The 21,703-nt window shown below is 36.6% G+C and overlaps 1 protein-coding gene across 12 annotated transcripts in view; it reads right to left on the bottom strand.

The window, feature by feature from the left end:
* The window catches only part of SOX5 (SRY-box transcription factor 5), a 992,020-nt gene that overhangs the window by 10,887 nt on the left and 959,430 nt on the right, over positions 1-21,703 (bottom strand). For 11 of the 12 annotated variants that reach the window (XM_033430324.2, XM_033430322.2, XM_033430323.2 and 8 more), the window contains 3 exons: positions 21,037-21,182; positions 4,239-4,347; positions 1,468-1,641 (listed from right to left, as the gene is read on the bottom strand). In XM_033430324.2, the coding sequence (XP_033286215.1) occupies positions 1,468-1,641; positions 4,239-4,347; positions 21,037-21,182 (429 nt within the window). The remainder of the gene's footprint in view (positions 1-1,467; positions 1,642-4,238; positions 4,348-21,036; positions 21,183-21,703) is intronic. The other variant, XM_033430325.2, reaches the window with a different exon arrangement.

Consider the following 21,703-nt stretch of genomic DNA (forward strand, 5'->3'; position numbering starts at 1 on the left):
CAAGTATTTTATTCTTTTCTTGAGTTTTTCCAAACGAAACAGATATGGTATTTTTTTAAGCGAAAAATTCATATGGAAGGTAGAATGTTTTCAAAAAAAGAAAAATAGATCAGAGATGGTAGAGATGCAAAAAATATGCATTTTCTTTTGATCAGTTTCAGTTTTTTATTATATTTGGATATATATTTATACATAAATATTCATACATATTTGTGCATAAATATTCATGTTTTCTATATACATATAAAGCTTCACATGTTCATATCTTTTGAGGTAACCTTCATCTAAAGAGCTCAAAATCATTTAGATGAAAATTGAGACACAAGTTTAAGTAGTTAATGGTTTTTGTTTGTTTTTGTTTCATTACAAATGTACACTGTGGACTGGGAGGCACCCTATTACCGTTGTTGAAAATATGGGATCATAAAAACGCATGTACATGTTTAGTAACCACTTTCAGATGATCGGTTCCTTAATGTAAAGAATCAAAAGGCAAACTACATTAGCTACGTGTAATTCCAAGTGCACTATGGATTTTAACAAAGCTTTAATAACTTCAACAAATTTTGTTGCTTATTTGTCAAAGACAAAATGTGCTGATAGAGTTAAGTGTTCTTCTTCTAATTTTTTTATTTAGCTCTTAGAAGTCAGAGAAAATAAAAACTTGCTCAGGTTGTCAAGAACCTGGACACCATGCTTTTGAAGGTAAAGATGATGGTGAGGATGACATTGATGATGGTAATGATGTCAAGAGAACAGCACCAAAGAAATGGCCTCTTCCCTTCCTTCTTTCTGGGACTTAAATTGGTGTATAATAGGTCTCTTTATAATCAGTACTCTTTCCTTTCAACCATCTTTGCTGTGTGCTTCAGTGTCTATGTATGTTGGGTAAATATGTACTTTTGTCATCTGTTAAGCTGAAAGCTGCAATAGCAGGGAAAGTCCCTTTTTATATGATACTGAAAATACGCGTAAGGATACTAAAAGTAAAAATTAAAAAATGTACACCCAAACGTCTTCTTGTGTCCTGACAATCTAAACTGATTTTCAATTATAGTATTAGAACAGACATCATCTCCACCTCCACCCTCACCCCCATGACATGACGAATTCTATAGTGTTTACAAAGGAAAAGAACAAATAAGGTCAATACCAATACTGAGTGGCTTGTGTGAAAAGAGCTTTTTTTCCTAGTCTTAATATAAATATTTTAAATTTTTGAAGAAGAGGAAATATTACAACAACTAGTGTAGGAACACACATCTAAATCAGAATCTGGGCACAATTTCTTGATAAATGTGGAATGCTTCATGGTCAGAAGAAAAGGCTCAATAAGAGGTACCTAATTTTTAGATAAGTAGAAAACATGAGCTGCCTGGCTTCCAAACCCAGTCTCTTTCAACAAATGCAGAAAACAAAACTGTACCTGTAGTTCACACAGCACTTAACCCTTAATACTTTTCTTACCCAGTATCTTGCTGATGTTGGAATTGTGCATGTCAGGAAAGGCCTGAAGGATTTTCCTTCGTTCATCTTTAGCCCACACCATGAAGGCATTCATTGGACGCTTTATGTGGGGTTCATTGCTACCACGCCCCCTGGATTCTCTATAAATTCTTGATTCTGAGACTCCAGCACTTCCTAAAAACAGGGAACATTGCTTCACGTTAGTGTTAAGACTTATGGCAATTCCCTTCCTTGCATTATTGTTTTTCAGCCTATTAAAATATCTGAAGATCAAAAGCACATCAAATAATGGTACTTCTAGTTCTTGAGCCAGATGCTTGTTTATGAAGGTTCTGTGATAAGCCTTGAGGTGTCAAATGTTGTTATTTGTATTTTTAAGTCCATTTCTAACATATTTTTCCTTTCTTTCAATGGACTATGGACTGTTTAACCATTTACTTTCAAGAGCACACGAGAAACTTGAATATGTGATCTTTGATACAAATTGGAAAGAGAATAGTTGGGTTAGGTCAACAGGCATGCCGGTACTGTAGAAATATTAGGTCAAAAAGCTTACAAAATTGTGAAACACCAAACTGTTCAGCAGAATGGATGACTACAGGTAAGGATGTGTCTCTGCTACCTGAAGACTGACAGAACATAGCATACTTTTTCTCTCTCTGAGGGTATATAAAAACACTGCTAAATAAATGTTTAAGGTTAAAATACAATATAGATATCTCCTATAATGTGTTTGGCTTTTCTTTGAAATTATGTGCTAATACATGCATGAAATATGCTGACGCAGCAATGATAGTCTGGTTCCCAAAACATACTTGAAAATGGTAGGAAAAGAACAAACAAATGGTTACATTCTATGGTTTCTTACGAAGTCTACAGTCACATATTTAAGGTGAAAAAAAAAATGTTCATTTCCCTGAATTTTCCCACTAACATCTAAGTTATCCAAAGAGATCCATTGATAATTACATTCCAAACAGCAAGACTCAGGATGATAAAACATGACCAAGTGTCACACTGGAACCTTGGGGAGCTTCAGGCACTCCTCTAGGCTTTATCTGACTTTGTAGAGTGGCTTCAGCAGATTAAACTGCTTCCAGAGATACTTGAATTTAGGCAAAGAAAATAAGGAGAAGCAAAACATATAACTCCGGCACTATGTTCTCCAGGATTTACAAAAGATGAACGAGATCTATTCTGTTAGCATGTAAAAATTTCAAATATTTTGGGATTTTTCTAGAGCACTGCTCTTCTTTTCTTCCTTCATCCTCCTTTTCCTTTCTTAATTTGAAGGAACAGGAATCAAACAAAATTACCCAGACTTGAAGACCTCTGTAGCAGCAAACAAAAAACACAGCTTATTTGGAATTTCTTATTATTTCTCTTTCATAGTATGCTCTTTGGTCTGATGAAGATTGGAAAATATTTTGCATATGAGCATGACTGAATATAACAAATAACAGCAACAACAATTTTGATGTTTTAATGCTGATTACCGTGGGTATATTTTATCACGCTGATACAACTTAAAATTTATGAAATGTGTTATTACCAGTAATTGTCTTTTTATTGACAAAAATGAGTGCTAATATATGGTGACATCTTCCTAAAATGGGTTTGTAGCTGGCAAATGATCATTTGCACAGCTGCTTTTTCTTGTTCTTACACCTTACAGCAACATAAGCAATAAAATGAACATTATGTGATTTCATCAAAGCTAAACAAGCTCTCTGTATGTACTTAGACCAGGTTTATCTTAGCCAAGCAAAGCAGAAAAGAGAAGGAAACATCTGGATACAATAGGCTAGAAAAACACAGACTTTTCTTGGATATCCAATTCACTAAAATTTGGTCTCGACAGAATTATCTGGTTAAATGCTCAAGTTTGGCTAGCCCCTTGGCTGCTCACTGGTTTGCCCTGGTTCAGTCTTTTTCTGTATGCAGGGAGCTTCTGCCATGGTAACAAAGTTGAGGACCATGCTCTTGAAATGCATGTATGTCACCTGACACTGGAGAGAGGGTCCCAGTCGGGGCTCAGTGTAAGAGGAAAAGCACTTTCTTCTTTTTCCCTCTTTGCTGTGCTATTAGAATTAGAGCATCAATTTATTTGGTTGTCCCTGTGGATGTTTAGAACGTTCAAAGATGACGCAGACAACAGAAGTCTCAAGGCATGTGAGGGAAGCATGAGACTGTACCGCTGGAGCTCTATTTGGGTTACAGAGGGTAGGCAGGGCACCTGACTGTATGGTAGATAGTATAAGAGGGAAAGGGTCCCAGATGCAAGAAACTATCCTGAAAATGTCCTCTGAGCCATGTATTCTGGTCAGGGTTTGACAAATGAAAACCTCAAAACGTGCTTATAGAAAAACATTTTTGAAAAGTTTGTTTCAGGTGTAAGAAATAGGGAAGTGAGAGACAGGGACGATGATGATTGAGAGCATTTGCTTTAGAATCATGCCATCTTGAATCCAAGACCTGCCTTTGGTGCTTACAGCCCTGTAGTCTTGGAAAATATGACTCAAAATTCCTAAGGGCTAATCTCTATATCTGTAAGAGTTCTTATGTCACAGGTTGTACTGGGGAGTAAAGAGATGATTTACGCATAGCACTCAGCAGAGCATTGGGCAGGTGGGAACCACTCAGTACATGTGAACTCTTACTGTAATGATCAGGTATGAGGTGGCTGTCTTGTATATTTTTTAGTAGTTTTAATTGGTATTAAACAGACACTTCTGCACACTACTGGAATATATACGAAAAATTTCACAAACCATCAGAATCTCCACTCATATTGAAATCCATCATGGCATGGCTAAATTTTCCTTCTTCATTCTGTTTAACTGCCAGTTGCTGAGTCAGACTCTCCAGTGTTGTTTTTTCCTTTAAAAAAGAAATTTATAATGAGATCTCAATCTGGAAATTATAATTATTCAAAGACATTTTTTTCCTTGGGCTATATATAACACATTAGCTCCTGGAAGGGAGGGATGCTGATTTATTCACCTTTGCACATTCAGCACGTTATAACTGAGGTAACTGAAGCCAATGATCAGCAGGATGTTTGAAGGCACTCTGATTCGCAGAATCCCCTATACAGTCTTGGCATTTGGGTTTGCTAAGCCTAAAGGATGGATGCTGGGATCCTTGGAGACAACCTTCCCAAATCACAAAATGTGCATAGAAATTTCATGGAAGCAACCTGTTTTACAACATTTGGAATGCCAGCTTTATTTTTAGCCAGACAGGAAAAGTATAGAAGTGGCATGAGGCCCAGAGAAAGTCTTCCAATAGTCAGGTGACCAAATGATTGAAACATAATTCACAGTAGTGCCCTTGGGTTGCCATCTCCCTAAATGCCATCTGCATTCCTCATGCAAGGGTAATGAAGACGTTTCAATATTCATTGTTAATTGCTTGTCAAGTCTCTGTACATTCAATGTGAGTGCCTGCTACTTGGACCACGATTTGATTTGGATTGCTAAGCCAAAATATTGAGTTGGAGAATTATCTGAGATACAAATATACCAAAATTAGATCTGCAAAGACATCAAGTCATTTGAAAGCATGCAGTGCATGATCTGAATTCATGGAGAACATGGCATTACAAAGTAAATTATTTTCAAGAAAAATATAATGCTTAATCTACACCACATGAGATTTTAAGCTATTTCCAGATTAAGTAATTGGGTGATTTTAAGAACAGAAAAGCATACAATAAAAGGTTTACAACTCTCTCTAGAACTTTCCATCATTGCTCTGAGGATGATGAGGTTCCAAAGCAGCTTTAAGAAAAGCACCTATTGGATTTCATAAAATTTGCTCATGTTTCTTGGTAATCATGCACCTCATCTTCTGAGGAACACAGTCACGAGTTACACAAATGAATCAGTAGCTGCGGAACAGCTACCGACACAATAAAAAGTTCACAGAGGGCTTCCCTGGTGGCGCAGTGGTTGAGAGTCCGCCTGCCGATGCAGGGGACACGGGTTCCTGCCCTGGTCTGGGAAGATCCCACATGCCGCGGAGCGGCTGGGCCCGTGAGCCATGGCCGCTGAGCCTGCGCGTCTGGAGCCTGTGCTCCGCAACGGGAGAGGCCACAGCGCTGAGAGGCCCGCGTACGGCCAAAAAAAGGTTCACAAAAAATAATCAACTATTTAAGATAATTGTATTACAGGTAAAGGGTACTGAAATTCTTCATACAGTATATACTTTACCTCTATAAATCTCTGACAGTATTTCAACTATACATACTAGATGAAAAATTCTCTTAATTTAGAGGCCTTGGAATCCATGTCTCTCTTCATCAAAGTCTGATATACGATTTAATAGAAAAAATATTTTAAATTGTCAATCAGTATAAAATACAGTAGAGAAACTGAAAACAAAACAGTTTATACCAACTTTAGTTCTATAAGATTATATAGTACTAAAGTTGAAATAAATTATATATTTAAAACTGTAGAACCTCACCCAATTTTGTTTTGTGTATGAAACTGGTATTTTCATCTGCTTTACATGTTCTACATTTCTTTTGCTGAGAGAGTCTGCTGTATATATTCAGCTGAGCCCAGGAGCACCAAGGACACCAGCTTAACAGACTGTTTTTAGAGTAAATGTAGCTGTTAAAATAGAAGACAGTTACATTAAAAAAAAAAAAAACCACATTCCATCAACATAATCTGAGAGTCCCCAGGTCAATGAATACTTTACTGTACTATCTTTGGGGAATGTACTGGGCATGGATCACCTCTCAGGTTTTTATTTAAAAGTGTATGGGGCAATAATGCTACATATTTTCTATTTTGAAGTAAAGTCTTTCAAGAAGAAACAGCAAAATGAAGGCAGTCGGAGTAGAAAAAATGAAATGTTAAGTGACTCTGAAGATTCTGCATTCAGCTGTATGGACCTTGCACCATCTTACCAAGTAGCTAAAATTAGCAAAGGATGAGCTGGAAAGTCACAAGTAGTTTTTATAATAAGTAACCTCTAATCATCTACCTCTAAAGCACAGAGTATAATAAAATGATTCAATTAGCTACCCAAAAGTGGAATTTATGATACTTCTTAAGAGGATGTCAGTAGGAGACAGTGGAAGTAAACACAGTCAGCTGCACTTCTTTTGTGACCTTTTGTATAGTCATTTAAGCTAATTCTCAGTCATGTGAACAGGGTAAATGAGAAGTGATTGGAGGACCTGAAGAAGGTGTGTTGTGCCTTTAATTAAAACACCTTACAGTAGCATGTAAATCAAAATGGTAATACTGCCACAATTTAGAAACTCTTGCTGACAATAAATTCAGAAGACAGAGGAACTGAGGTAAGGGGTATATCATAAAACCCAAATGGTTATATGGTAAATATATGGTATATATATATATATATATATATATATATATATATATATATATATATATATATAAAATACAGTGGTTATATAGTAAATAACTAGCTATACAATTCCATATGAATATTGATCCCATTGTAAAAGTTCATATTTAGTTCTTATGTATATAGGTAGATATAAATCTATGTGTGAATAGGATTCTAGATAATATACTGAACTACCAAAAGAATGAGTTGGATTTAAGAATAGCCTTCAAAAGTTTAAATTCAATCTATTCAGGAATATAGGAGGAAAGTCAGCCAAATGTTACAAAGCACAAATGCTGGTACACTGGGAAGATTCCTTTCATCCTACTACTTCTAATCCCATCCGTTCCTGGCCGTCCCCTTCGCAAAGAGTCCAACTACGCACTCTCATGTCTAAAACTCAACCGTTTCTGATTCTGTACACTGGGTTAAATAGTTCCCTTTCCAAAGCCTCTTTTCAAATGTGTGAATATTACTGAAAAAAGGTGATTCTCAAAGTTCTCATAATTAAATTAATCCTTTCTAAATAGAGACTGCTGAAACAAAATGACGGCAGTAAATGTCAGGTAGGAAGGTGGTAAATGGGAAGATGCTGGAAATAAGAAACACCAAAGAAACTGAGTTTATGGAAATAGAAAAATATGTTGATGGGCACAGGTGATAATTTTTACCAAACTTATACCCTTAGTTCCAACTGGTTCTGATAAAGAGCACATTAGTCAAGAATTTTTACAGAAAAAGACCACCACATGCCTCCAGTCTAAGACCAGTGTTCTTGAACATAAATCCAGTATAGCACTTATACTTTTCTGCCTTCTCAATACTATCCAAACACTGCCCTGAAACTTATAAGATTCATTCATCTTTCTCTCTTCTACTTTTTTCCTATTAGAAATAAAACAAACAAACAAACAAAAAACACACTTAAAGAAATATTGGCCAAAATTCTGAACTGCCCTGAGGAACATCAGAGTACAGGGTGCAAACAGATTAATAACTACAAAGTAGTCAAAATGAAATAGTCCTGAGGATTTACAAATAAGGACCAAACAAGACGACCTGTATGCTTTCTATTGGATAAAAACCAGCTATTGGATAACAACTAGAATTCCTTTGGAAAGATGAGTCCTATCTGGCTAATCAAACCTTGTACAACTCTGTAGGTTTACTAAGATCAAGAAGAAACTTAAGGTAAAGTTTGTCTTAACTTGAAAAACTTTCTGATCCTATGTTGACTTGAAGAAATATTCAAGTGAATTGTATCTGATCTACAGAAGAAAGGAAAGTTTTAGACAATATAGTTTCTTGGGGTAAAATGAATAACTCTAAAACTCAACATTCATATAATGATTATTAATGTGTTAATATTCACTTAGGGAATTTGGCAGCTGGTTTTGGGCTCTGTGGCTCATCCAATGACTTGAATAATGGAAAACAGCACGTGTATTGTTTGCACATGACACCAGACTACGGTGGGAATCAACAAGGAGAGCCAAGAAATATCTAAAGAGATGTGGGTAATTAGCTGATTAGAAGTGGTCAGTAAAGATCAGTGCTTTCTAAGCAAACAACGTTCTGAATGGCAAAAGGCTATAGGGATCAGTGGGAAAAGAACATATTTGAAAATAGAGAAAATAACCCATATAGAAAATAATGGCTTTGGGATCAGGAACATGACATTTTAACCAAACGCTGCCATATATATTAGCTATACTACTTTAGACAAATCAATTAACCTCCCTGAGTTTCAGAATCCTAATTTGTAAAATGGTGCTGTAATATATGACAGATTCTCATTAGTTTAAAAAATGAAAAAGATATGCTTTTAATATTAGGGAAAAAGTAAATAGGGGAAATGAAAAAGATAAAGATTCTTCCTAAAATATAAGAATTACAGGAATAGTTATTTCAATATGAGTATTAAGTATCCTGCTGTGGTTATGATCCTTTATTGTCTACAGCCAGAGTAGTGGACAAATGTGCATTAAAAAGGAGAATGTTTGTAACAACTCTAAAAGTTGTTGGGATTTTTTCTTTCCTCTTGCGCATCATCCCTGACAATGTATTTAATCTTTTTTATTTTCCATTTGATTCTCAGGCCTGATGGTTTATAGCCCTATAATATAAGTCTAGTACATATTTAAGTTGAAACTTCTCTTATTCCATTACTTCAACTATATAGAAAACAACTAAAAATTCACTGTGTTTGTAAAGGCTCAAAAGGCACATTGTTTGTCGATATTTCATAGAGTCAAAACAAAAAAACCACACAAACTGTGCTCTAGAGGAAGTAGATATTTCCTTAGTTACCTAAGCCTAAACTGCATGAGTACATGGTTCCTCTATTACTCCTTGAAATTGGGATTTATATAAGTGACAAGCTTTGCTCACCATCAGACACACATACACAAAGAAAGAGATGGGCTGTGGATCGGCTATGATAATGGACATCCCTGAAATAAAGCTCACAAAGCTATAAAACTCATAAAAAGCACATGCATGAAATGACAGAATAGAGTGTGACTGTCAAATGTTGACTCAGTAACAGTTAAACCCCTTCTGGCTGACCTTTTTTATGATCTCCTTCTATACTAATGACACAGGAAGAAAAAAGAAACAAAAAAGGTTTTTAACCCTCCAATTATGTGACCCTCACAGACCACCAAAGAAGATGAAAGATTATTTATAATGTCATAACGATTTATCGGTTGGAGAATTTTTTCATCAGCTTAAGTAGAACATAAAAAACAATGCGTGTGTCTGAGATCCCCTTCAATCTCTTGGTTTCACCCTTGCTTACTGAGATTGCCATTTTCTAAAAAATAAGCATCCACCCACGTAATCTAACTGCACAAATGGGAAAGAAAGCTTTGTTGTAAAAGATTTACAATAAATTATGTACAAATACACACACACATACACACATACATTTCTCTCCAACGCCAACAAAAATGCAATCTGAAGAAATCTTTTACTAATTTTATTCTGGTCAAATGTGAGTTTCTCAGACACTTTGGTACTCTGAAATCTAGTATCCTTCAGGAATATTTTTCCATTCATTTTCTCCATCAGATAATCATATGGATATATGAGCTAAGGGGTTGGAAAAGTCCATAAGTGTCTTGTGGTTTAGTCAACTATAAAAAAATCCTTACCTAATCCTGATTTTTTTTCCCCTTCTAAATTCAGAGATACCCCTAGTGGAGAAAATAATAAATTAGAACCCATAATTTTGTTTCCACAATCTAATTTCCTTTTGTGAACTTTGGTAGCCAGCTTCATGAAATGTTTCTTGAAGTATAATTCTTGCTAAATTTCATAGAAACTTAGTTTCATCAGGCAATCTGGTCAAAGTGAACTGTATTGGCAGATCAAGTTTTCTTAAGAAGTATTACAAAGCTGAAGATAGAATTGCTTTGAAGGAAACACACAGCTTCTATGAATTCAAGTCTTAATCTGGATGAATACATTTCTAAGATAGTAAAATGACTTGTGGATAAAATTGATGAATCCCTATTTATGATTTTTAAAGAACTGATTTTAAAGTGGGAGAAATATTAGGAATTGTACATAAATAACTAATTCTGAGTTTTCATGAATAAAGAGAGAATTTGTGGAACAATGACTTGAGCACTTAATGTATGTTCCAGAAAAGACAGAACTGATTGTTATAGGATTAGTTAAGAGCACTTAGTACAGGACGTGATACAACAAGAAGCTAGTATGGATTCATTAAGAAAAACTATGTTGTAATGGTCTAGTTTCTTTTTCTGCAAAAACTGGAATGCAGACCATGGCCATAATGTTTTGGACTTAACTCAGCTTTGGGTTATGTTCCTATCAATATCCTTGTTGTCTTCATGGAGAAATTGCACAGGACCTTGCAAGAGAGAGTTGAAGAGGAGATCGACAATCTCTGTCTTTAAATATCTTAAGAATCTCCATGTTTAAAAAGAATCAAGACCTCTTATTTGTGAAAAAGAGAGGATTTGGTCATATGTAGTAAAGAGACAGAATACTGACCAATGGTTGTAAGTTATCAAGTGAAAGATAACGAACCACTGAAGGAAGAGTTATATAAAAGAGTTGTCTCTCCATTGAGTGGGCTGTCTTAGGATGCAAAAAATTTCACTTCCCTAGAGGTTTTCAAGTATTGGTCATATGACTACCTGCCTGGCAATTCAACATCAGATGATATGTTGAATTAAAGGCCCTTTACATTTTCTTTCAATTCTATGTTCCACTTGACTGGAGTTGCTCAAACAAAACAAAAATATTTTGACAAATGTATACAGCTATACATGTTTCTCTATCCATGATGATAGTTTCCTCAGAAGCTGTTAATTATGTTTCAAAATGTAAAGGTACTCCATTTATAATTGAGAATTCTATCATCATTTTCTTAAATTCAAGGAAGATTATTTCAAATTATGAAACAAAACTCAAAAAATATGATTATTGAAATACATTTTGTGAAGGGACTGTCCAATAATACTCAGATTTACAGATTCTAAGTGCATTGTGAAACACGCAGTCATATGTCCAAATTCAACATGACTGCCATGGAGAGGAAGAAGTCATTGAGTGTGTGGGGTAATGAACCGAAGAGCCACTCAAAGGAATCCGTAGGAAAGAAATCATTCACAAAGAGGGTACACATGAATAATATCATGGTAAAATATTGGTCCTTGCTGACTTGTCCCAGGGGTGCTTATGGTCTGTACATGTGGAAGAGGGAAGGCAGGAGAGGAAAAAACTAAGACCTGAGTTTTCAAGTGTCTGTGTATGTGTTCAGCATTCAGCCAAAGTCTAAAAACATGACTTTATTTCAAACCAGGGCAGATACAGATACTGTGCACACCAAGTCAAATCAGAAGGCTTAATGTGAGAAAAATAGGAGGCCAACTAAGTAAAATAATAGAATTCACAACCTACACAGGGTGTCCGGTAGGTGGGAGGGCTGCACAGATGTAAACACACAACTGGAATGTTGTCTGATGATAACTGTTCTATAAACAATGGGTCACTCAGTGAGCTACAGAAACGTATAGACCTTTGCTCTTTAATTTTTCCTTTTCATAGAATAAAAGCTGTAAAACTGTACGTATTCTTATAAATGCAGCCTCAGTAGCCAGTAGTTACCTCAGTTAAATAAATATACTTGCACTGTTTTAAAGAGAAATGGTTTGGTTCCGAAATGCTGGGTCTGACGAATAGACAGAGGCAGAGCGGGGTTATAGTTTGCTTTTCAATCATCCATGGTAGTTTTAGGGGAAAAAATTTAGCGTAGAATAGATATTTAAAATATCATTTTAATGAACAGCTAAAACTTCACATGTTTTAGGAGAGCTGCTATGAGAAGCAAAATAAATAAGATGGAACATATTCTTTCTGTTTCCCGGCTCATTCTCTAATGAAGGGGGCTGGTGCGTGGTGAAGAAAGGAAGACCTAGAAAGGGAGCAGAAACAGGAAAAACAAAGAGTTGGAAAAAAGATACACAAATGATGGAGATGCTGATTGATTAAAGGATTTGTGTGTGTGTGTGTGTGTGATAAATCCTCAAAAATGTACTAAATGATACACATGGCCAACGCTGGGGTACAATCTAATCAAACAGGCACTGAGTTACTTTCTTGAACATCTTCAGCATGGCCCATTAGAAAAGAGACTGAAATTTGAACAAGAGGACCTGGGTTTAAAAACTGATCTACCACTCGAATTCCTATAATAATGTCATATCTCAAGGTTTTTATTTTTAAAACAAAGACTGAAATTTGAACAAGAGGACCTAGGTTTAGAAACTGATCTACCACTCGAATTCCTATAATAATGTCATACCTCAAGGTTTTTATTTTTAAAACAAAGATATGAATACGTTTCTGCTTATAATACTGTACAGAACTGAAATTTGATGTGAAAGCAGTTGAAAAAGGTAAGATACAAACTAGATATCAATAGCTATTATTACTCCTATTTTTACTCCTATACTCATAAACAAGTGTTTCTCATTTGTAAAACAGAAAAGGTATAAGTGGAAAGACTCAATGAGGCCCTTTGAAATAAATGTTAAATTCAGAATATTTTCCTCATAATTTTAAATCCATATTGTTAAAGTCACTTGCAATAAATGACAATAGAGAATACAATACATCTACTAAGTATGAGGATAATTGAAAAACAAATGGCTCTTTGATTATTTCAGTGCCTTAATGTTTAAGTGTCTTGAAGACAGCTATTTGATCCTGGGGATGAAGAAGGGAGCAAGGGAGAAGGGAAGGAAAGATCATTCTTAGTAGACCAGGTTTTCAAAAATAACACTTGTGGTCCAACAACAAAAGTGATTCTTATTTTACTTACAGAAAATTTGAAAAAATCAGGAATGTGGGGACATGTAAATTTCCAACCCCATCACCTTGGCAAAATGATTGTTTATTCTTCTTCTAGTCTTTTATCTATGTACCATGGAAATGTACTTTAAAAATATCTAGATCATTCTCCATACGGTGTTTTCAAACTCGTTTTTTTTCAGGAATACTATTGTGAGCCTATCCTCATATCTTTAAATGAACAGACAATTTCAATCATCAGAGAGGCCTGTGGGTGTCTATCTGAAACCCAATTTGGCATGCCCTGTGTGTCTCATTTTATTGGACCATCCTGCACTAACCCCTCTACCAGAATGATGTAAAGAACACAAGACTCTCTGTTTGAAAACATGCACAGCTTTTCTAGGCTTGAAAATTAAACCATAAAAAGTTTACTGGAAAAAAAAAAAACCCTTTAAAAAGCTCCTTAAAAACTCACACCATAATTGCTCCCCACCAAGCGTGGGCACTTGCTAGCTGCAAGTAGTGGCACTGTGACAAATGTAGCAAAACTGAAAGCAGGCTATACTAAGAGAAAGAAAAAGTCTTCCACTGGCCATCTGTGAAAATAAGGCATGTGGCCATTAAATGCAGAGGCTGTAAATATACACAAACTCCATGAAGCAAATGGCAAAAAAGGACTAAACTTCAAGCTCAAACAAATCAAAATGTTTAATGCATAGTTACCACTGCTGGACGAAAACAGCTCTGATCTTTGCAGTCTGCAAACTCGGCATGTATTTCAATTAAATACCCCCAAAAAGAAAAGAAAGAAAAAGAAAGAAATGAAAAGACACAGAAGAAAACCATCTGGAACAAAAGGCTATAGACAGCCTATACTCAATTTCTAGAAACAAACAGCCCCTTTAACTTGCACCAGCCTGTCGAGAATGTCGATTGGAATTATTGAAAGGCTGACATATAGAGTGATGGATGGGTGATGACATAATACCTATTTGCCTTTTTGTCATGGTCTTTGAAAACGGGCTGCTCGGTGCTGATAATATTCACTAAGGGGTTTTCCTCTCCCCTCCTGTCCCATAAGAAGTGTTCCCTAGCTAAGACACTCAGTATTAAGAAGGTTTTATGAATGAAAAACAAAAGAAAAGAAAACCTGAGGATCAAATGCCAACTTGCACATAAAAAACTAGTCTAGATTTTCTAATAATCCGCTGTCTAGAAAGCAGTTCTCTATCCATTTTACATATATATTTAGAGTAGAGAGCCTCCAGTAATAAAAAGGCAAATATTCAACTTCAGATTTTGTGTATCTTTTAATTAAAATCACCAAATAAATAATTACATTAGAGATAAAAAATAATATATATTCACTTCTATAAAAAGAAAATATTAACCATTTGTGTTATTTTAATTTGTGCTCAGGTAAATTCTAACCAGAAGATTTAAAAGTTTGGGGACATTTTTGTTTGACAAACACTCACACACACACACACCCCCCACAAGGAGAAGCTCCTGTTTTGTCCCACTGTTGCAATGATCTATCTCATTTCCTCCTGAACGATTTACCTAACATAGCTTCCTCCTTCATGGAGTTTTTCCTCTTACCACTGAAATGTCTAGCTCTAATCTGACTTCTCTAATTCATTTTAGCTAAAGGCAACAACTACAAAAGCCACCCATAAATCATTAATTAATTGTAGTACCTGCCACTGAATACAAAGGCATGAGTTCCTTCATATTCACTTTTTCAAAGCAAACCTGTAGTTTATAATTCCTCACATGCCTTCTCCTTATCTAAGAGAAGGAGCATATGTTAGATAATGCTGAAGTAGATACACTGTGTCAGTTTCTGAAGAGTTAACACTGCTGGCCCCATCCATCAGATGGCCAGTGAAGCATCAGGAAAGAATGATGGATGTAAAATTATTACAGGGCTGCCATCCGATACACTTACTGCCATTTGTAACTAATGCTGGGACTGACACACTTTTTTTCATTATTAAACATCCGCATGAAGTCAACATTGGTCACTGTCATTTCATGTTTGGCACTCTGTTAAAGGGAAAGAAAAGGGTTGACAATGGCAGTAAAGAGGAGGTTGTACTGGAAGAGTTTTCAAGTGCCAGAGTAATAAAATTAACCTTTGTTTACAAGTCCGTCTATAATGTATGTGGTAAAACTTCTTATGAATATGACCGACACCAAAAAGAGAAACTGGTTTCATTACTGAGTAAATCATTATTTAAAATATACACATTGGGCTTCCCTGGGGGCGCAGTGGTTGAGAGTCCACCTGCCGATGCAGGGGACACGGGTTCGTGCCCCGGTCCGGGAAGATCCCACATGCCGCGGAGCGACTGGGCCCGTGAGCCATGGCTGCTGAGCCTGCGCGTCCGGAGCCTGTGCTCCGCAACGGGAGAGGCCATGGCAGTGAGAGGCCTGCGTACCACACAAAAAAAAAATAATAATAAATAAAATAAAATATACATATTATTCACCAAATTTTCATCTTATTCTATGGAAATCTGCAAAGAATTTTCACTGAACCTCAGAGGGAAAAGTAAGACATTTTCCTAGCTATTCTTATTTGCAGTTATTGATGAAGGCATAGCATGTGCAAGTGTTTAGATTTCAGGTACACGGCAGGCAATTAATGTGTGATGAATAAATTCTCTACCTTAAGAAATACATGCACATATTTGTATGTTTATTTTTGTGAGTGACATCTTTTTTATATACAAGAAGTAATACAGAAGTTGGCCTTAATATGTAGAAAGTATGTGGACAAACATACATTCATTGATTTAACCTGGCACCAAACAATGTTTTCTTGTACACATTCTTGAATGTCATTTAATTCTTTCTGAAACACAGACAAGGTATAAGGCCCTAGACATGCAACAGAGAAGAGCAAAAGTAGTTAGATAGATGACATCAAATGGAATCAAAACAAACCAGCTTTATGATGAAAATATTTGAGAGCTTTGGTATCATTTTTATAATGTAGCCGTGGCTGACGATGGCCTTTTCCTACCCGGTAGCCATTCTGGTCTATCTTTTTGTCCCTGCCAATATAACCTTTGGTCTTAAGATATCCCTTAAATGTGAGGGTGATCTGGCTGCGACCTCTGTCACCCCATTGATCACCAGGGTTGACTGGCTGATCTGGATGGCTAGACAGGTGTCCCCTTTCCTGCCCCATGGATCCATGTACATTCCTCCTGGAGCTGTAAGCTCAGTGGAAGAGGATGGCCTTCCCCAATAGGGGAGGGCCCTTTTTCGGTCGAGGGTATATGAGAAGCTGTTCTGCCCTGCTAGACCCTCCAAACAAGTTCTCAAGGTCCATTCCTAGAAGAAAGTAGGCTAGTCAAGCTTCCAAGACTTGAGACACATCCAAATGAGGTGCTGCAGGTAGTGGTCTGCCTTTCTTAAAAAAAAAGATATCCTTTGATCTCAGGAAGATAGGATAAGGTCTCTAATTCAGTCCCAGAAAATAATCTGTGATCCATTTAAAGTGGTCTCTCTTCCTTGACCAGTAACTGTCATGAAGATGTGCAAATGACCCAGTTCTACCCAAAGGAGATGTTTATGGAAGTCAGCTTGAGGGGTGCAGTGAAATATGACTCTGTGAGTGAAGACCGAACTTCAGCGAAGAGAAAATAACTTCTTTCTGAGTCTGCTGCCTTCATGACATAGTTGTAGGTGCAGCAACATTTTGTGACTCTAAGGGAACAGCCCAGATAATCAAGTGATTTCAACCCTGACATCACTGAACTAATGAGCTAAGGCCACCAACCTCCTACTCCTGAACTTCATTGTAGGCTAAAAGCTAATCAGTATTTGTTGAAGCTACTGTATTTAGATATCCTGATACACGTCATGACAAATATTTCTAACAGGTATTACAGCATGGGCATTATCTTTCTAGGACAACTACATTGGGTAGTGAGGGAAGTGATCAGGGAAACTTCTGGTCTGTTCCTCATTGCAGTGCACTGCGTCTCTATTGTATTAGTGTTGCCTGGTAGGATCAGCACGAAAACTGAAGTTTTTATGATTTCCTATCAGGTAAGCTTGTAAGGTCAGAACCTGAGTATGCAGCTGGTCAAAACCGTGCCATTTGCCATTTGGGTGTTAAAGACGCAAAGCAGGTGGTTTTTACAAAACAAATGTATGTATGAGGGTCTTCTTCTGATTCTTCCTACCTGAGAAGCTTACTTATTCACCTATGACACTAATCTGTAACAGAGCTGAGTGGTAAAAGATAACATTATTTGAATATACAATCAGGCTATAATTAACCAGAGATGACAATTATAAATAACACTGCGTCCCAGAGTTTCCAAGAAACCTGACATACGCAGTTCTTGGGTATGTTGAAACACTTCCAAGAAAAGTAAAGAAATCAAAAATCTTTTAGAAGTCTTCAATTAAAATGTGTTTCAGTACGAATGACTTTCATTATGTGTTTTGGTACATACGACTGGAAAACATTTGTCCCTATCTTCACACCTCTAATTGTTTTCACTGCCCAATTACAGCTTTTCAGAATTAAGACATTCTAGTCGAGACAAGCATGTTGGTCATTTGAAATGTGAAGACAAGTTAATGTGTATAGGGCTTGTGTACTCAAGAAAACAGATCTCTGCTACAGGTTTCCAATTATCTGCATCTTGGGTCCTGCTATCTCCTTTTAGACTGACGGAAGGCATCTGGCTGAATTACTTTTCCTTCCCCCTTTCCTTTCTCCCAGCTCCTTTCTATCTTTCTCTCTCCTTCATCTTCCCCACGTCTTACATTTATTTCACATACTTTTAGGGTCTAGGAAGTTGGGAGCATAGTTTAAAGAGAGAAAAAATGTCGTCCTTTTGGGAGCGATAGTGCAAATTATAAGAAGAATTTATACATATTGTGTTTCTGTCTTTCGTTAGGGACTGTGAAGCAAAATTTCAAACCAACTACTGATCTAACTATGCTTTGGCTATGGATAAAGTTGGGCGATTATAGAAATCGATTAAAAAGGTAGGTATTAAAAAAACGATGAGGCAATATGTCTAGTGATGCTGCTTTATGTGGAAAAACAAGCAGCTACCTCTGTCGAGTCAGGTATGTAACTGATCTGACATGCTCAGCAGTATGGGGTCTTAATTCACTTCCTATAGGAATTCACACACATAAATATGCCATGATTAACAAACTCGTAATTTGATCTAAACTGTAAGCTCTATAAAGGCAGAGGACATATTTTCTTGTTCAATACAGTGCCTCAAGTACACAGCACTGTCCCTAATACACAGGGGTGCTAATGTTGAATAATGACTAATTAAAAGATTTAAATTGACATTATTTCATTCCCATGAGTTGCAAGACATAGATTGATCATTAATTTGGTAGAAATGCCGGCTAAGCTATTTCAACAGGAAAAGGCAACCACAGTAATTCCTGCTTCTAAGAGAGATTCAATCTCAAGTGTCAAGGGTAACACAGGGATGAACTAATTCGAATTCTCCTGCTGAAAAGGTTTACTTACGCATTACAAGAGTTTGCCAGACTATGACAATAATGGGTTTTTACATTTTTATGTTTTACAATTACAATGATACAATTTCAGTTTTTAAGATTTTCACTTAAAAACCCATAAAAATATAAGACCATAGTTGAAGATGTAACTCAACTGCATGGAAAGGGCATGGTGAAGAGATCTGGGGGCACCAACTTGTTGAGAAGGGAGACATCTTAATTGGCCAACAGATTCTGGCAGGTATTACTTCAGAAATAGATTTTTTAAAAAAACAGTTACTATAATTCTACAAAAGAGAAAGGAAAATTGAAAGGAGTAGTTTTCAACAGAGGCAACTCTCACTCCTGCAACTCAAATAGGAGGTGCTAATCAGAGAAATAAAATGAAGTCTGATTGTGGAGGTGGAACAAGAAGTGGAAATAAGGTCCCTAACAATGGACAACTATGGAATAAAATGAATGCAGATGGTTCCACTCCTGTTACTTAATCAAAGGCTGAGCAGAGTCACTGGAGCCTGCATGAAGTCATGTGTTAGAACAACAGCTGATCTGTATTAGGGAAGATTAACTGGCAGTGCCATGGTGGAGGGCCCAGGATTATTTTATGTACTCCCGTTGCCTTACAAGCCGTCAGCACAATTATTGCCCTCCGATGTGAATGACTGATCTGTAACCACAGCTAAACAGCATGCTGCTTAGGGGCCTAGGAGCTTCATGAAGATGAATTTCCATACCATCAAAGCGCTTTTAATGGGCTCCCTGATCCAACCACAAGGCCTGTTTTGTAAGTATATAGAACTCAGGATGAAGGCCTCCTGTCCAAAAGGATTTGGTCGGTTGTCACTTGACAGTTCCCAGCCAGCACAGGGGAGGAGAGCGGGGGAGATAGGTAGAGTTGTCTCTGCTTTGGAGGATTAAAAAAAAAAAAAAGGGTACAGATGCTCGCTGAATGCAACCAACTGCTGTATCCACAGCTGAATTCAATGCACTTAACAAATAATGGCAATTTAGCTATGCTTGCGAGGAATAGCTTGAGTCACTTTGCATTAGCATCTGGCTGAGTGCTAAACTCATTTCTACATGGGGAGCAGAGAAAGGGAATTTCTGTTCAAGCATCCTTTCAAGAATGTTTAAATATTTGAATATAAATTCCTCTATGCTTGCTATCATTCCTTCTTAGAGCTGTCACTTTGCTGTTCCCCTTCCCTTCTGGTGCTTAGCTAGAAAATGTTCGTGCCCTTCGAGCTGCAACCATGTTGCTCTTCTTATGTTGTGAGACTGCGAGGGATGTACACTTGACCATGCTTTGCTCTCCCCTCCAGGAACAGAACAGAACTGAAATCATTTCTCCATCCTTTGGACCCGTGTTTGGACCAGAGGAAAAGTACAGTTGTGGTAAGGTCACACCTTCACTATGCAAACTGCTAGCTTCTTAGAGATTATATGTAAAATTCCATATAAAACCTGGGAAACCAGAAAGCTATCCAAATTAGCAATCTGTTCATTCTGGATGACACTGTTTGACTCATAACCTTCCCATGATGATTAACTTTCAAGTTATTACTAAGTAGCTGATCATTTTTTCTCTTATCTACTATATCTATTTAGCTACAGGATTTTGAGAAAAGGGGATTCAGTAACTTTAAAATTTCAATTAAAAATACCAAATATGACCAAAAGAAGTATATCACTCCAAGCATTCTATAATAACATAATATTTTTCTGAATAAAATACAATGTAGCTTAGACAAAATAGTTTGAAATTATTATAGCTCAGATAAATCCAGAAGTTTCACTGGACTTAAGCATAATAACAGGTAGAATAATAATGTCCACATTTTAAACAGCAAACTTTGTTTTATGATCAAGTCAAAACTTCCAATTGTGCAGTCACCTAAAACTCGACAGTGCTTTGCACTGGAAACATTATGACAAGCTCAGGATCTTAGATGCTGAGACTACAAGCATGGGTATCATCCAAGCTTATGCTGATTAAAGAAGATTCGGCATTTTCAGATCCAGCTCATCCCCAAATACAAGGTGAGCATCTCTGTAAAGCAAAACTTTCACTGAGACTCAGGTATTTCAAATGCCACTTCATTTTAATACAAAGTGATGGCAGAAAAGGGGATATTAATTGTCAATAAGGTTCAGATGGATAGCAGAGCATTATAACGCTTTTCATTTCCAGATGGTTTTGATTAGGATGGGCATGAAGAGTTCTGCACTGATGGAGGGATAAAGGGTGGGAGAACCGTCATTCCAAGGATGGTGAGAAGAGAAAAAGATAAAGAAGAAAAACAGTCAGGCAATTTAAGTATTTTTGGAAAGTCAGTTATTTTAGGAACTAACCTTTTCTGCTCGGCAGTTATTGAGACCTAGACTATTCACAACAGCCACCTTCCCATCAAGCACCTGTTGTTCCCGCCGAAGCTGCTCCTTCATCTGCCGAGCTTCTTGGATTGCCTTGGTGACAGCATCATGGTCATTTAAATAACCTGAAGATGTAACAGAACGAAGGATATGTTTTGTACAAGTGCATGGATAGGTTAACCTTTCACCATAAAAATCACTTCTTTTTTGGGAATGGCTAGTGTCCGGCATGTACTAATTTCTCAATGGAATCAGTCTAAAAATGAATGAATGAATAAATAATTGATGATGACTGATTCACACAGTTACATCAACATGGTGCCAAACATTTGTTATCAAAATGTAATATTTAAGTGAAATACAGCTGTTTCCACATGTTTGAAAAGAAGTTTCAAATATAATTTTTAGATAAACTTTTTTAGTTATCTGAATATTTTGTAGTGCAAAAATACAACCTGTCTTTGCTTTTTCTCCTATAAGGATGATTTGAATGTTACCATAGGATAAAGGTATTGATAATTATTACTATTAATTACTGACACTCTCATAGTATTAGAAAGGCCAATTTAGAGTTTGAGTATGGCACTATTAGGTTTGTTATACACAGAAGGAACAAATCATTGTTAACTGACTGAAAGAAGAGCAT

The sequence above is a fragment of the Orcinus orca genome, chromosome 11 (genome assembly GCF_937001465.1).
Source record: "Orcinus orca chromosome 11, mOrcOrc1.1, whole genome shotgun sequence".
Classification (NCBI taxonomy): Eukaryota; Metazoa; Chordata; class Mammalia; order Artiodactyla; family Delphinidae; genus Orcinus; species Orcinus orca.